This window comes from Panthera pardus, unplaced genomic scaffold (genome assembly GCF_024362965.1).
Source record: "Panthera pardus isolate Hobbes unplaced genomic scaffold, ASM2436296v1 HiC_scaffold_11, whole genome shotgun sequence".
Lineage (NCBI taxonomy): Eukaryota > Metazoa > Chordata > Mammalia > Carnivora > Felidae > Panthera > Panthera pardus.
Genome location: NW_026526666.1, coordinates 56,260,670 through 56,278,234, shown reverse-complemented (window position 1 = coordinate 56,278,234; position 17,565 = coordinate 56,260,670). Strand labels below are relative to the sequence as shown.

The 17,565-nt window shown below is 38.2% G+C and overlaps 1 protein-coding gene across 4 annotated transcripts in view; it reads left to right on the top strand.

Annotated features, from left to right (window-relative positions):
- PATJ (PATJ crumbs cell polarity complex component) overlaps positions 1-17,565 on the top strand; it is a 361,962-nt gene that overhangs the window by 111,927 nt on the left and 232,470 nt on the right. For all 4 annotated transcript variants that reach the window (XM_019449080.2, XM_019449079.2, XM_019449078.2 and 1 more), the window contains exons 21-22: positions 4,682-4,805; positions 10,208-10,382. In XM_019449080.2, the coding sequence (XP_019304625.2) occupies positions 4,682-4,805; positions 10,208-10,382 (299 nt within the window). The remainder of the gene's footprint in view (positions 1-4,681; positions 4,806-10,207; positions 10,383-17,565) is intronic.

The window sequence follows — 17,565 nt, the reverse complement described above, 5'->3', positions numbered from 1 at the left end:
AAAATTTTATCCTGATCTCAACTACTCATTTGCAAGGCAGTAGGCTTTAAAAGAATTCCATTCGTAAGCACATAGCAATGATCTTCACAATACAACCACTTACTCTGTTGTTTGTTAAATTACTATTTGAAACACTGGTTTATAACAACATTCAGTGCTCACAGTTTGAAAGGCATGCATTCTAATTACTGAATCTCTATTAAATTTCCTAGCTTCCTTCTTTTTATTTTCCATTTCTGATTCTGTGAGGTGACCTCTGTAAACCCTCTAAAGTGGCATTGATTAAAATTGTTTCAGACCTAATGTGTCTAGTCTGCACAAAATTTTATTTTCTTTAAATAATTATATGTTCTTGTTTGGGGCATTAACTCTTTTCCTCCCTTTCTGGACTCCACAATGATGACAGTGTAGGGGAGGGACAGTTTTTTTTCCTCTAACCTCATTGGTTTTGTGGCTAGGCCATGGAAATCAAGCTGATGAAAGATTGGCAAAAGGAAAACAATTTATTAACAAGTGTGGCATGCACACAAGCAGAAGAAACTCAGTGATGAATAACTCAAAGGGGTGCTTAGAACTCGGACTTACATGGCATTTTAACAAAGAACAACACATTTCTAGAGAAGTAACAAGACAAAGGAAAAGGAGTTTAGGTTTTAGGGTCAGAGCTGTAGGAAGGTAAATATAAGGGGGAAATTGATGGAAGATAAGGGCTGTTTTGTTATGTATGTTTCTCTTAGTGCCATCTCTTAGCAGAATAAAATCTAGCATCCTCTCTAGTGATCAAGAATCAGGGGAAGATAGCTTTTCTGTGTGTGCTGTTTCTCATTTGTCTTCCTCTCAAAATAATCCTTATGCCAAAGTGGCATGTTTTTGATAGACTATTCTGATTCTCTATAACAGTTACACACATAAGATCAGGATGGGCTTGAATCTTTATTTACCCTCCTCTCAGAAATATACTCCTGTGATGAAAATTTATCATCTAATATTACAATCCCTGGGTAGATTGTTAAAACATTTGATTATTTTATAAATATATAATTCTCAATACTCTTGTTTAGAGAGTGCCCTCCAGAAGGGTAGAGGAACATTATCATTTCTGTCTTTATTGTAATATCCATTTTGGGGTACAGACGTAACTATATTTGTAGTACCTGCTACTTAAGTTTACCTTTCTCTATCACTCATTTCTCCATTTTAATTGAAGGGTGAAACCATCAAGATTTACAGATCTGGTTTTTTATTTTTATTTGTGGTAAAATATACATCCTAGTAGTCCCTGTGGTTTCCCTTTCACAGTACCGTTACCCGTGGTCACCTGAGGTTTGGAAACAGATGATCCTCCTTCCAACAGTGTCAGAAGGTCACTAGTAGCCTAACATGTGCCTACACCATTCACCTCGCTATTTGTCACTTAGGCATTTTATCATCTCACATCATCATCCTAAAAAGAAGGGTGACTACAGTACAGTAAGATATTTTGAGAGAGAAAGAGACCACATTTACATAACTCTTATTGGAATATATTCTATTTCTTTATTAGTTATTGTTAATCTCTTACTGTGCCTGATTTACAAATTCAACTTTTATCATAGGTATGCGTGTATATGAAAAAACAGTATATACAGGGTATAGTGCTATCTTTGGTTTCAGGCATCCACTGGGGATCTTGGAATGTGTCCACCACAGATAAGGAGGGGATACTGAACATAAAATACACCATTTTAATCATTCTAGGTTTACAGTTCCAGTAGCATTAAATACACTTTCATTATTGTACAATCATTATCACCATCCATCTCCAGAACTTTTTTATCTTCCCAGATTGAAAGTCTGTACCCATTAAACAGTGACTGTCCATTCTTCCCTTCTCTCATCCCCTGGCAACAAACTATAGTTCTACTTTCTTTCTCTAAGAATTTGACTCAGTATCTCATATAAGTGGAATCATACAATATTTGTCCTCTTGTGTGGGGCTTATTTCATTTAGCATAATGCCTTCCAGTTTCATCCACATCATATGTGTTGGAATTTTCTCCCTTTGTAAGGCTGAATAACATTCCATTGTATGTATATACCACAATTTGTTTACTCCTTCATCACTTGATGAACATCTGGGTTTCTACCTAAGGCTATTACGAATAATACTGCTGCAAACACTGGTATACAGTATCTGTTCAAATAACGGTTTTAAATTTTTTTGGGTATTTCCCCAGATGCAACATTGCATATGGCAATTCATATGGTAATTCTATGTTTAATTTTTTGGGGTGTCACCATCCTGTTTTCCACAGTAGCTGTATCATTTTACGTTCCCACCAGCAGTGCACAAATTTTCCAGTTTTTCCACATGCCTGCCAATACCTGTTTTCTGTTTGTTTGTTTAACGTTTTATTTATTTTTGAGACAGGGAGAGACAGAGCATGAACAGGGGAGGGTCAGAGAGAGGGAGACACAGAATCTGAAACAGGCTCCAGGCTCTGAGCTGTCAGCACAGAGCCTGACGCGGGGCTCGAACTCATGGACCGCGAGATCATGACCTGAGCCAAAGTGGGCCGCTTAACCGACTGAGCCACCCAGGCGCCCCTGTTTTTGTTTTTTTAAATAGGTCCCAAGTAGTATCTTATTGTGTTTGTTTTTTTAATTTTTTTAATGTTTATTTATATTTGAGTGAGAGAGATAGTGCACAAGCAGGGGAGGGGCAGGGAGAGAGACGGAGACAGAATATTAAGCAGGCTCCAGGCTCTGAGCTGTCAGCACAGAGCCCAATGCAGGGTTCGAACTCACGAACCGTGAGATCATGACCTGAGCCAAAGTCGGACGCTTAGCTGACTGTGCCACTCAGGCATCCCTTATTGTGGTTTTGATTTGCATTTTTCTAATTATTAAGAAAAGTTGAGCAACTTTTCATGTGTTCATTGGCCACCCGCTGAAGAAATGTCCACATTTTTTGCCCCTTTTTAGAAGATCTGATTCTTGGGGCACCTGGGTGGCTCTTTCAGTTAAGTGTCCAGCTTCGGCTCAGATCATGATCTTGTGATCTGTGGGATCGAGCCCTGTGTCAGGCTCTGTGCTGACAGCTTAGAGCCTGGTGCCTGTTTCGGATTCTGTTTCTCCCTCTCTCTCTGCCCCTCCCCTGCTCACACTCTGTCTCTCTCTCAAAAATAAATAAAAAACATTAAAAAATAAATAAATAAAAATAAAATATCTGACTCTTGCCTGAGGATTAATTACCTAAGACTAATTGTATGTTTTTTTATTTTCTTCTCTATTTAGAAAAACTTTTTTTTCCGGGGCACCTGCATGGCTCAGTCAGTCAAGCGTCTGACTTCACCTCAGGTCATGATCTCACAGTCCGTGAGTTCGAGCCCCGTGTCGCACTCTGTGCTGACAGCTCAGAGCCTGGAGGCTCCTTCGGATTCTGTGTCTCCCTCTCTCTCTCTCTCCACCCCTCCCCCACTCATGCTCGGTCTCAAAAATAAACACTAAAAAATTTTTTTTTCATAAAAGTTTTTTTTCCTAAAGATCTAACCCTCTTATATTGAAATTCAGATTCAGATATCAATTCTCTTATTCCTCATATAGTTGCCATAAACTTTTTCTAATAAGTCCCAAATTGCTATCAAATATAAATATTCATTGCTTACTATTTCCTCCTTATTCCCTTCTCTAAGAAATTCTTATTTTATTCTAGGCAACTAGATAGTTGTATCTCCTTTCTCACCCCAATTTAATATTTGAGTTGAATATTTCCATTAAATATCTGATACAGTTCTATACTTAGCTTTATTCATAATCTGTATGGAAAAAGCTAGCAGTATTTGGTTCACCAGTTTATGAGAGATCCTTCTCATACCATTGAGGTCTGACCAATATAACATAATGAAAAAAAAATGGGGACCCTGTAAAAGATGTCATTCATGTTTCAGTTTTGAACAAGCTAAATTTCCAACAGAGAATGACATAGGTGTTACTTGTCTTAAATGAATTGCAGTATATGCCTATGGTGGCCCTAACATTGTCATTTAATTTTATGCTTATAAAAGTTTTTAAAATATGATAATAAAATATTTCAGCGAAAATCATATGTTCTGGAAGGTTGTAACTTTGGGAAACCAGAGAAGACATGTATCAAAGGAAGACAACTGGAAAATGCAAAAATGTGCTTATCTGTAGGTTTTAGGTTTGGGTAGCTGATGTTTGCCAGGCAGATAAAGGTTTTAGGGAGGGTAAAGCAAGAGCTCAGAGCTGTGAAAATCCGCCAGTTGGTTTGGGATTGTCAGTGAAGCTATTGAGGTTGTGCTCCAACATACTCTATGAGTTAGTGTGTGTCAGCCATTGACCTTGCTTGACTGGATAGATCTTTATTCTTATACCTTTGTGATTGTTTACTTAAATCCACTCATTAATGTTTATAAAACAATTTTTTTGTGAAAAAAATCCAGTGTAAAAAAAAAAAAAAGAAAAAACTATTAGCCTAATACTACTAAAAAACTATTAGTACTCTTGCGGAGATTAAGTTACCAGCATTCATTACTGCTTACCATTGCATAAACCACTACTTGAGGAGGCCTGTTTGCAGGGCCAGTTTTCCGCAATCATTATCTGGTTTGAACAACATTATGCTGTACCTCATTTTATCACAAAGTACTAATGCATTTCTGTCTTTCTTCCTCTCAAGATGAAAGAAAATTTTGGCATTGGTTCCCTACCCTCCATGCCCTCATCTGAAGGAAGCAGTCAACAAGGCAGATTTGATGATCTGGAAAATCTTAATTCATTAACACAAAGCAGTCTGGATTTAGGTTTGTGGTTTTTGTTTCTCATAAACACAAATTACATTATTTTGCAATCTTTCAGCTTTGTTTTTATAGACGATAAGTCTTACTGTCCTATTTTCATTCATAATGATGCAAATTTAAATGTTTATTAATCTGCTTCAGAATATCTGGAAGAATAAACCTGGCTCATATTTCAACATAGAACTTAAGATTCTCTTTTCCGAAAGGGCTATATTTTCAATGCCTGATTTTGCTTTTTATAAGCAGTGTGGATTAAAACTAAAACTAGTACCTTACGTGCTAAGTTTGAAATAAGTCTCTACTAATATATATTAAAACCTCTGATGCTATTAAGTGATACTGTTAGCTCATTGAATGAGGTTGTTAAATATTAATAAAGAGAGTCATATTTTAAACATTTATGAAACATTTTTATAGCCATATATTATGGTCAATTTTGGTGCATTAATAACTTAGTTTCCATTAAAGAATCCTAAAAGTATAGTGCCTCTCCTTGCCTACCCCCAATATTGACTCTTACATAATTTTGAAAACTTGACTGTGAAAAATAATTTTTCTTCATCCAACACTGAAACATCAGAGGCTGTTATACTATTGAGATCCCTAGGTGAGACCGTTAAGTTCTTTCACAGCACTGGGATTTATAGAGCCATTGTTCAGGATTTATGCTGTCCTTCATGTGTTATGACTCTGCTTATAGGAAAAGTCTTTCTCTGGACAATTCTCATGTTGTATGGTAATACATTGGAGGGGATGGAGTGCATTATAGAAAGCCATGTAATGGTTTTTATGAATTCAGCATTCTGTTGAGTAAAATCCAGAGAATGGAGTCATTAGCAGTGAAGATTCAAGTCCTCTCTGAGATGATAAATAGTTGTCAGTTCGGAGTCAAAACAGAGCATGGGTAGTTAATTTTGAATATCTAAGATTTGATGAGTTTATCCAGTTTTTCATGACGTATAACCGATTATGACTAGGATAAAAATGGGACTTTTCCCCCCAAAAGTGTTCCATTAAACTGTTTTAAATTTTTTTATCACATTTCCATAGTCCTTTAAGTACTTAGAGAAGATTTACTGCACAAATGAATGAATAATTGAATTAATAGGCCATATCTGTTTGATTGCCATTGATACTTTATAGCAATGTCATTACTATTTTGGACCAGATGATTCTTTATGGTGGAGAGCTGACCTGTGCTTGGTAGAATGTTAATAGCTTCCCTGCCTTCTAACTCTGATGCCAGTGGTACTCACATTGCCAGGCCTGATCAAAATCACATGTCTTCAGACACTGCCAGATGTCCCCTGGGGGGGGGGGGGGGGGCAGAGTTGAGAATCACTCACTGCTCTACACTGTCAGGATTGAAAGGATAAACTGGCTATATGGGGTGGGTGTTTGTGGGGAAGAGCAGCAGAGTTGGGAAGAAGACGGAGAAGGTAGTTCCTCTTGAGCTCTGCTCTGTGTATTATCTAAATGGCTCCAAAATTACTTCTGACTTCTACTGGCTCTCGAAGTTTTCCAGGGCTGCTGTAGCAAATTGTCGCAAACTTGGTGGCTTAAAACAACAGATATTAATTCTCTCACTGTTCTCAAGGCCCAAAGCCCTAAGTCAAGGTGCTGTGCTCCCTCTGAAGGCCCTAGGGAATTATCTGTTCTTTTCCTCTTCCGGCTTCTAGTGGCTCCAGCCTTCTTTGGCTTGTGGCTGCATCACTGTTATGTGTGCCTCTGTCTTCACACGGCTCTCTTCTCTTGACCTGTGTCTTCTATTCTTTGTCTCCTATAGGGACATCTGTCATTGGATTTAGGGCCCACTTGGGTAATCCAGGATGGTCTAATCTCATGATACTTAAATGTATCTGCAAAGACCTTTTTTCCGAATAAGGTCACATTGACAAGTTCTCTGACTTGGATGTATCTTTTAGAGAGGTCCCCCCATTATGCCCTCTACTCTGCCTCAGTCTGATACTTTACAAGGATCTGGAAATTTATTTTTTTAGAGATTATAGCTTTGGGAATGAAGTTAAACTTGTATATCTTAGATCTATCCTCACTGGAAATACATTCATAACCACATGCTTTTAGGAAAAAATTTTGAAAGCCTCTAGAATGCCATGTGGCAGGCATGACTATTTGGATTAATGCTAACTGTGGGTAGGCTGAGAAATTATTAATACAGAGTCGATACAGGTTTCAGCAGCATACATATTGAATTTATTCTAGTCAGAGTTTGATTTTGCTCTTGAGATCCTTTCCAGCAAAGGGCTGACGCTTTTAGTCCCACGTCCCTCTGTACAAAGCAGGTACCCTGCTCTGTCACCAGGCAATCCTGCCAGCTTCTCCTAAGTAAACTCCCCTGGGCTAAGTATTCGCTAAGCCCTCTTTCAAATCTGTAACTCTTTGACCTCTTTATTAGTATCAGACAGTTTTAGGTTTATCTCTGAACAATTAAATTTCTTTTTCTGAGCAATAAATTTAAAAATTATTTTTGAGAGGGGCGCCTGGGTGGCACAGTCAGTTAAGCGTCCGACTTCGGCTCAGGTCATGATCTCACAGTCTGTGAGTTTGAGCCCCACATTGGGCTCTGTGCTGACAGCATAGAGCCTGGAGTCTGCTTCAGATTCTGTCTCCTTTCTGCCCCTCCACTGCTCACGCTTTGTCTCTCTCTCTCTCTCAAAAATAAACATCAAAAAAAAAATTATTTTTGAGAACCTTATATGTGAAGAGCTATTCTTGACCCTATATTTAGTCCAACATTATGTAGCTTCTAAGAGCCTTTACTCTTCATGGGCTGTGAAAATAAACCTATAATGAGCATAATTAGTAAGGTAAAGCTTACAAGATAAATTCCAAATCAATAACACATTTAGTATTACAGCATTTCAAAAGGTTTCTGACAGAAGGTAGTTCTAATTCCTAATCTTTGACTGCCCCTGTCTGGATGGTGTCCCCAGGGAACCCTGGATGATGCTCTGTCATTGCACTCAAGGGTCAGGCACACACACTCATTTGCATGCCTACCTCTTCCTATAAATTAAGCTTCTGGAGGGCAAGGCTTGTATCTGATTTTTGTTACCGTAGTAGGTGCTCAAGAAATATTTGTTGAATGAGAGAGTGAAATGCTGCTCATGTGTGGCTATTCAACAGCATTGCAACCCCCAGCCCTCCCTCCCTCTGGCAGCGGCCAAGTTATACAATAACCCACCCTCCTCTCTACTTGGATTCTCGTTGCCTTTATTTTGTTGACCATTCTGTTCTTGCTCCTTACCAAGTATAAACCTTTTGAAAGTCTCCCCCATTCCTCTCCTATAAACATTAACCTCCATTTGTCCAGGAAAATTTTTTTTAGCTTCTTTGTTTTTCTAACCTTTGTGCTCCTATTATGGCCCTTCCCTAACAACTGCATAGTTCCTCGAGGACTTGATTTGTTTTATGGGCTCTGGGAACTGCAGTGCACTTGGCGAACAGCTCTGTAAAGTGTGAGTGTGTCACGCACTGTGACAGATGAGAAATGCGTGCCTGAGCACCAGCACCCAGGGTCCATGGAGGAGGAGTGGGGCAAAGGGCACGGCAGCCTTTCTGTGGAACAGGTAATGAAAAGTTTTAAACAAACTGCAGCAACCTATGAAACCCAATGCCATAATTTAACAGTCTGCTTTTACCAGTGTGGGTGGATGAGAACCAGCTCTGCAAATAAAGCCAGTTCCCTCTTCTTAACACTGGTTTCTGGCCATTCCGGCCAGAATCTAGTCCCACCCCTGGTCCCTCTTCAGTGGGGAAGAGGCAGACAGGCCAAGCTAGAACTCTCTGGCATTGAGATGGATTAGAGTGCTTTGCAGGAATGGAGGCCCCAGAGAATAGGAGTGAAGGGTGCATAGGGATGGGGGACAGACCCTGAGACTTCTTTAACACAACCTGAGCATTAAAGTTAAATTCACTCCCTCTTCAGATTCTGTTGCATTACCAACTGATTAGACCCCAGTTCCAAAGTTTCTAGACAAGATAAAAAGCAGTAGTAGTGAGTTTACTAGAAAATTTGTTCATTATGAAGAAATGGAAAGAGTTGAGGTAATGCTTATAGGAAAAGTTTTAGGATAATACCTATATCTTTTAGAAATAATTTGTGATTTTCTGATTAGGCAGAGCTCCAAAACATACTATAAATGTGTGGATTTAAGGAAGACATTTGATCACAATTCATCATATTTGTAATATGCTCGAGAAGGATTGGCTGAGAATCGGGTGTATCCTAAGAGTGATTAATAGACCTATGCCAGTAAGGGTCCTATGAGTCATAGGACTCTATGCACAGCTCTGCCCCAGTTATTCTTTTTTTCAGGAAATGTGGAAATAACACAGATGGCATGTCAGGTAAACTTGCACATTCCATTTGGCAAAATTCCTTAACTTGAATTTCTCCATCTATAAAATAACAGTTGTTAGTATCTTTTCTAACTCATAGTTTGACACGAGAATTAAATAGGTAACAAATGTAAAAGAATTATGAAATTTGTAAACAAAGCCCCTTTAAAAATCTGTTTTCTTAACCTGATGAGCACCGGGTGATGTATGGAGTTGTTGAATCACTATATTGTATACCTGAACCAATATAACAATGTGTGTTAACTACACTGGAATTAAAATTAAAACATTTTTTGATGTAAGATTTTTTATTTGGTTATTTGTCATTCTGTGAAGTTATTTTGTGTGCGTGATGAGGACTTCTAAGATCTATTCTCTTAAGTAACTTTCAAATATGCAATTGTAATATTTCTTTAATGGTTGTTTACTTTTGAGAGGGAGAGAGAAAGAGAGAGAGAGAGAGAGAGAGAGAGTGTGTGTGTGTGTGTGTGTGTGTGTGTGTGTGTGTGTATGGCGAGGGGCAGAGGGAGAAGGAGACACAGAATCCGAAGCATGCTCAAGACTCTGAGCTGTTCAAGTCCAGCATGGGACTTGAACTCACTAAATGTGAGATCATGACCTGAGCTGAAGTCAGATCCTCAACCGACTGAGCCATCCAGGCACCCCTTATTTATTTATTTATTTATTTATTTATTTATTTATTTATTTATTTTTTAATAAGTGAAATGCAGGAGTGCCTGCAGTTGGGACAGCTGAGGTTGATAAGGGAAAATGTGCAGTGAGATTAGAATACCATCATTAAGGGGATTCTTTTGATAAAATATTTATATTGCTAAAATGTCCTCTTTTCAGTAAGGCCATGTGTGAAATGCAACTCTTCCACTGAGGAGTCCCTGTCCTCCTTCCTTCCTTCATTTTTCACCATCTGACATATTAAACATTTTACTTAATAAGATTTCTACCTAGAAAAGGCCTATTTGTTGAATGAATGAAGGCTAAATGAAAGCATCTTGTGTTCACTATCATCTGGGTTTGCTGTGTAGGTATGATGATTCCAGATGATGCCCAAGGTCCTGGCTTGCTTGTTGAACTTCCTGCTGTGGCTCAAAGAAGGGAGCAAGAAGATTTGCCTTTATATCAACTCCCCAGGACTCGAGTTGTTTCCAAGACCTCGGCATACACAGGAACACTGTCTTCTAGATATACCACTGATGCATGGTATGATACCATTTATCTTTGTTTTCACATTATAAAGTAGTCTGGTTTTTTTGCTCTTATAAAAAAAATGCCCTGTAGTAGACAATTACTAAGAGATTAGGAGTTTCACAACATAAGCAAGACATACAGACAAATTAAGGAGGCAGTGGATTTAAGAGAGAATTTGTTGGAATTGGTGACTAATAACGTGTGTCAGGGTGAGAGGACATAGTTGAGGGTGACTTGTGTCTCTGGATTCGGACAATAAATGCATTGCAGTGCCATTAATTCTTTAACAAGACTGTAGGAGCAGAGGAAGCAAACTCAGTGTCCAATGATAGATGAATGGATAGAGAAAATGTGGTGTATAAGAAAGGATTAAGTGCTGCCGTTTTCAACAATATGGATGGACTTAGAGGGTGTCATGCTAAATGAGGGAGGTCGAACAGTGAAAGACAAGTGCCATACGATTTCACTTATATGTGGAATCTAAAAAGACAAAACAAACGAACAAACAGAAACTGTCTCCTAAACACCGAGAACAAACTGGAGCGGAGGGGAGTGGAGGGGAGGTGGATGGATGAAATAGGTGAAGGGGATTAAGAGTCACAGACTTCCAGTTATAAACTAAATAAGTCACAGAGACAAGTATAGCATAAGGAATGCAGTTAATATAATTTTTATGATGACAGGTGGTAGCTACACTTATGGTGAGCGTTTCGCAATGTATAGAACCACTGAATCACTGTGTCACACACCTGAAACCGATATAACATTGTATGTTATACTTTAATTAAAAAAAAAAGTTTATAGGAGCATGAACAGGTTGTAAGGGAAAACGAATTCATTGTGGGACAAGACGAAGGTTCCAGTATCCATAGGACAACAAAGCGAAGTGGAATCAATTAGGTGTGTGATTCTGGGGATTCATGTTGGTATCTATCCTGATGTTAATAATTGGGAGCAAGATCAAGTGTAGGTGAAACTGCTAGATTTGAATAGTCATCCAGGGTAAGCTCAAATACTAAGAAGAGCATGGGACCAAAATTAGAGTCTTGCAGAGCAGCAATATCACAAGTAAGAATGGAGGCAGAAAATAGTGAAATGGAATGAACAAAATGTCAGAGGAAATTAAACCTAGAGGTTGTCGTAGAAACCGGACAAGAGAACATTTTACCAAAGGTTTTCACAGACCTTCATTATGGCCTACACAGAGGTCAGGGCAGATAAAATGGAAAAGTTTACTTGGGGTTTGGCCACACGGATGCACTAGGTAAGCATAGAACAATTTAAGAAAAATGGAAATCAGAGAGTAGTAGGTTGAGAATTGAACAGGTCCGAAATTGGGCATAGTAAGTCCAGTGAGACTAGTGTTTTCAGAATCCAGGTCATGAAAAGAGACAGAATGCATGTTATCTAGATAGCTAGAGGGTATTTTTGGATTGAGGTAAAGAAGAAGGGGTTATGCATACATAATTACATATATGTTGATATATGTATTGTGTGTGTGTCTTTCTGGGAAAGATCCAGCAAAGAAATATGTGGATGCTGGAAAGGAAGTTATTAAACACAGTCCCTGGAGAGAGGAGAAGGAGAGAAAGACATTGCACACCTAGAGAGATTAACCTTTGGTGGTTAATCCACAGAGACAGGTGCCAGGAATGAAAGCAAAATACAAATGCAAGTGCTATTTGTATCCTGTAGATAGGAATCCAAAGAGATTTTTTATTTTTTATATTTTTTGTCATTTAGGTAAAGATTATTTTAAAAGAGTGATAAGGTGGTAGTAATGTGTACATTAAAAGTAGAGGTGTCACTTTTGAAACAAGGGTAGGAGAGTAATGGCTTAGTGGTTGGTGGAAAGCAGTTTAGAAAAATCTTGCTCCCTGCCCCCCACCTTCCAACTTCCCAAGGTGAGAGAGTGATTATCATTCACTTGAACATGGTATCTGTGGCAGAGAACCAGAAGCTGTTGAGAGAATGTTTGGTGAAGAGGTCAGAGTGTGGAGTAGTTTCTTGACAATTCAAGGAGATTCTGTGGAGTGTGATGGGTAGTTTGGCCTGGGGGCGGGGAGAGGGGAAGGGGTATCGGTGGGGTGTATGAGAATGGAAGGAGAAACCAGAGCAGCAAGGAAGGAAGGAGTTGGAGGTGTTGGCCAAGCATAACAGGGATGAGAGATAGGGTGGGTTTATTGGCCTTCGTGTTTTTATTAAACCTTTAGTCCAAGAATGATTTTGTATTGACATATGAAGTGTCTTAGAATGATATCACTTCTCCATTCAGCAACCTGTGACTTTGACCCTTTTTATTGACCTTTACATTTAATTTTATTTATTTATTTTTAAGATTTTATTTCCAAGTAATCTTTGCGCACCCAGTGTGGGGCTTGAACTCAAAACCATGAGATCAAGAGTCACGTGCTCCACCAACTGAGCCAGGCAGGTGTCCCTCTGCCTATAGTTTTAGACAGAAACTTCATATTGCAAAAAATTGGTCTCTGTGCTTCAGCAAAGCTCCTTTCTGAGTGTAAAGGAAAAGACTCAGAGGTTCCTGGCTGGCTCAGTCAGTGGGGCATGTGATTCTTGGTCTCAGGGTTTTGAGTTCGAGCTCCATATTGGGTATGGAGACCGCTTAAAATAAAATTAAAAATTAAAAAAAAAAAAAAAGAAAGAAAGAAAGACTCAGATAAGCTCAACCACTTGGAAAAATCTGATAGCTTTTCATTGAGCAGAACTGGATCAGTGTTCGGCAGGGAGGTGCTGACAGGTCCTGTGTCCTGGCATGAGCAATGTAACCAAGCTCCTGGGAAAATGCATAGTATTAAACAGGCAATGGGTTTGTTTCTTTAGGAGGGATGGTTGCAGATGGAAGTACTGGAAGGCTTAAAAATATAATTTTATAGGGGCACCTGGGTGGCTCAGTCAGTTGAGCATCCGACTTCGGCTCAGGTCATGATCTCGCAGTCTGTGAGTTCAAGCCCCACGTCGGGCTCTGTGCTGACAGCTCAGAGCCTGGAGCTTGCTTCCGATTCTGTGTCTGCCTCTCTCTCTGCCCCTCCCCCGCTCATGGTCTCTTTCTCTCTGTCAAAAATAAATAAACATTTAAAATATATATGTATATATATAATTTTATGACTTATTTTAAATTTATTTTTAATTGTTTTAATGTTTATTTTTGAGAGAGACAGGGTGTGAGTGGGAAAAAGGCAGAGAGAGAGGGAGACACAGAATCTGAAGCAGGCTGCAGGCTCTGAGCTGTTAGCACAGAGCCCGATGTGGGGCTCCAACCTATGAACTGTAAGATCATGACCTGAGCCAAAATCAGCCACTTAACCAACTGAGCCATCCAGGTGGCCCTGACTTTTTTTTTAAATTAGAAATTTTTTTAAGTAATCTCTACACCCAATGTGGGTCTCAAACTCACAACCCTGAAATCAGGAGTTACCTGCTCCAGTGACTCAACCACCCAGGTCCCCCTAATTTTGACTACTTATATGGTCAAATTACTTTTCAAATGAGACCGTTTTATTTTTTAAATTTCTCTTCTGCTTGGTGTCAATAATTAAATCTCACAAAGAATTCAGAAATGAGACTGCTTTTTTAAAGGTATAGAACTGTAATTGGAAAATATCTAAACAAATTTCCAAAACCACCCCCCCCCTTTCTTATGCAGAAGTAAAAATGGAACATCAATTCTGTCTTACTCAGTTCTTACCACTTTCAGAAAGGGAAGATACACTTTACTCCCACCTCATTCCTTTCTTATTCTCCAGAGGTAACTTTGACAAGCTGATTTCTTATGTGGGCACAGGCATTCAAGAGTTTCAACCTAACTTTTGAGAGCTCAGTCTTGCATTTGAATGTTGTTTTTTTGACTTACTGTTATAGATTCAGGATATATTAAAATTTTAGCAGGTAATAGACGAGTTCCTGTAAGTCATGTGTTCCCCCTTTTAGTCTTTAGAGGTATGTCCCGTGGAGTTAGGTTCATAGGTGAATATTTATTGCCACTCTGGAGCTTTTCTGAGTAATGCATAGATTCTTTTGGAAGACAGTCTTTCAGATCAGGGTATCATGAAGTGCTAAATGATAGTTTAGAGTTTCTACTTTGCATTAATTTTGGTGTAGAACCCAGCTAAGTTATTTAATGTACACTGTGCTTCTGCGTCCCATTGACTTCCCTGTACCTTTAGAGGCCTAATTTTTTGTTTGTTTGTTTGTTCTAAGATTAAATTTAAAGGGGGCCTGTAGTGCAATGGATAATGTGTCTGACTACAGATCAGAATGTTTATTCAATTTATTTAAACTCAACAAAACAGGGGTACCTTGGTGGTTCAGGTGGTTAAGCATCCAACTTTGGCTCAGGTCATGGTCTTGTGGTTGTGGGTTTGAACCCCGCGTCCGTCTCTGTGCTGTGCAGACAGCTCAGAGCCTGGAGACTGCTTCGGATTCTGTGTCTCCTTCTCTTTCTGCTTCTCCCCCACTCACATTCTGTTTTTTTTTTTTTTCTCTCTCTCTCTCTCTCAAAAATAAATAACATTTAAAAAATAATAAACTAAAACAACACAAAAACAGTTCACCCATTTCTATCTCTCACCCCCTGCCTCTTGCAACTACCAATCTGTTGTTGTCTGTATCTGTGAGCTTTTTTGTTGTTGTTGTTTATTTTATTTTTAATGTTTATTTATTTTGAGAGAGAGAGAGGGAGTACGCACACAATGGGGGAAGGGTAGAGAGAAAAGGAAAGAGAGGATCTCAAGCAGGCCCTGTGCTGTCAGCCGGGCTTAATCCCATGAACCATGAGATCATGACCTGAGGTGAAATCAAGAGTTGGACGCTTAACCAACTGAGCCACCCAGGCACCCCTGTTGTTTTAGATTCCACATATAAGAGAGATCATATGGTATTTATCTTTGTTTGTCTGATTTATCTCACTTAGCATAATACCCTCAAGTTCCATCCATGTTGTCTCAAATGACAAGATTTCATTCCTTTGATGGCTATATAATATTCCATTTTAAATTCCATGATTTCTTTATCAATGGACACTTTGGCTCTTTCTGTATCTCGGCTATCATAAATAAATATCATAAATAATGCTACACATGAACATGGGAGTGCATGTATCTTTTGTATCAGTGTGTTCTTTTTTTAAGTTTTTATTTATTTATTTATTTATTTGCTAAATACTCATAAGTGAAATTGATGGATCATATAGTGATTGTATTTTTAAATTTTTGAAGAACCTCCATACTTTTTCCATAATGGTTGCATCAATTTACATTTCCAACAACAGTGTACAGAAGTTCCCTTTTCTCCATATCTTTGCCAATCAGCACTTGTTATTTCTCGCTTTTTTGATAATTTCCATTCTAATAGATGTGAAGTGATACCTCACTGTAGTTTTGATTTGCATTTCTCTGCAAATTTTCATGTACCTGTTGGTCATCTGTATGTCGTCTTTGGGAAAAAATGTCTCTTCAGATCCTCTGCCCTTTTTTTTTTTTTTTTAATTTTTTTTTTAATGTTTTTATTTATTTTTGAGACAGAGACAGAGCATGAACGGGGGAGGGTCAGAGAGAGGGGGAGACACAGAATCTGAAACAGGCTCCAGGCTCTGAGCTGTCAGCACAGAGCCCGACGCAGGGCTCGAACTCACGGACCGTGAGATCATGACCTGAGCCGAAGTCTGACACTTAACAGACTGAGCCACCCAGGCGCCCCCCTCTGCCCATTTTTTAATTGGATTGTTTGCTTTTTGGTATTGAGTTGTATGAATTCTTTACATATTTTGGGTTTTATTCTCTTATCAGATATATGATTTGCAATTATTTTATCTCATTCAGTAGGTTGCCATTTCATTTTGTTTATTGTTTACTGTACTGATTAGTTTGATGTGGTCCCACTTGTTTACTTTTGATTTTGTTCCTTTTACTTTTGGCGTTGGATTACAAAAATCATGACTAAGACCTATGTTAAGGAGTTTACCACCTATGTTTTCTTCTAGGAATTTTATGGTTTCAGGTCTTATATTTAAGTCATTAATCCATTTTGGGTTAATTTTTGTGTATGTTGTGAGATAGTGGTCCAGTTTCATTCTTTTGTATGTGGCTGTGCAATTTTCCCAACACCATTTATTGAAGAGACCATCCTTTCCCCACTATATGTTCTTGGCTCCTTTGTTGTAAATTAATTGATGATCTAAGTGTGGGTTTATTTCTGGACTCTATTCCATTGATGTATGTGTTTCTTTTTATGCCAGTACCATACTGTTCTAATTACTATAGCTTTGTAATATAGTTTGAAATCAGGAAGCATGTTACCTCCAGCCTTGTTCTTTCTCAAGATTGCTTTGGTTAATCTAGGTCTTTGAGGTTTCATATAAATTTTAGTATTGTTTATTCTATTTCTGTGAAAAGTACCACTGGGATTTTAATAACAGTTGCATTGAATCTGTATATTACTTTGGGTAGCATGGACATTTTAAAAATATTAATATTTTTAATCCGTGAGCATGGAATATCTTTTATTTGTGTCTTCAGTTTCTTTCATTAATATCTTGTAGTTTTCAATAGGTCTTTCAACAGGTCTTGTAGTTTTCAACAGGTCTTTCATCTCCTTGGTTAATTTTATTTTTAGGTATCTTATTCCTTTTGATTGAATTGTAAATGGATTTGTTCTTAATTTCTCTCTCTGATACTTTGTATTAGTGTAAAGAAACACAACTGATTTTGCATGTTGATTTTGTATACTGCAACTTTACAGAATTCATTTATCCTAACTTCTTTTTGATAGAGTCTTTAGGATTTTCTATATATGATATCATGTCATCTGCAAATAGTGAGTTTTACTTCTTCCTTTCCAATTTAGATGCCTTTGGTTTCTTTTTTGAATAAAAGTGGTAAGAGTGGTCATTCTTGTCTTGTTCCTTATCTTAAAGGAAAAGCTTTTAGCTTTTCACTGTTAGGTCTGATGTTAGCTGTGAGCTTGTCATATATGGCATTTATGTTGAGGTACATTTTCTCTATACCTGCTTTTTTGAGAGTTGTTATTATAAATGGATGTTGAATTTTGTCAGATGGTCTTTTTGCGTCTATTGAGATGATCATATGAATTTTAGCCTTCATTTTGTTAATGTAGTGTATCACATTGATTTGTGATTGGTTGAACCATATTTGCATCCTTGGAATCAATCTTACTGGAT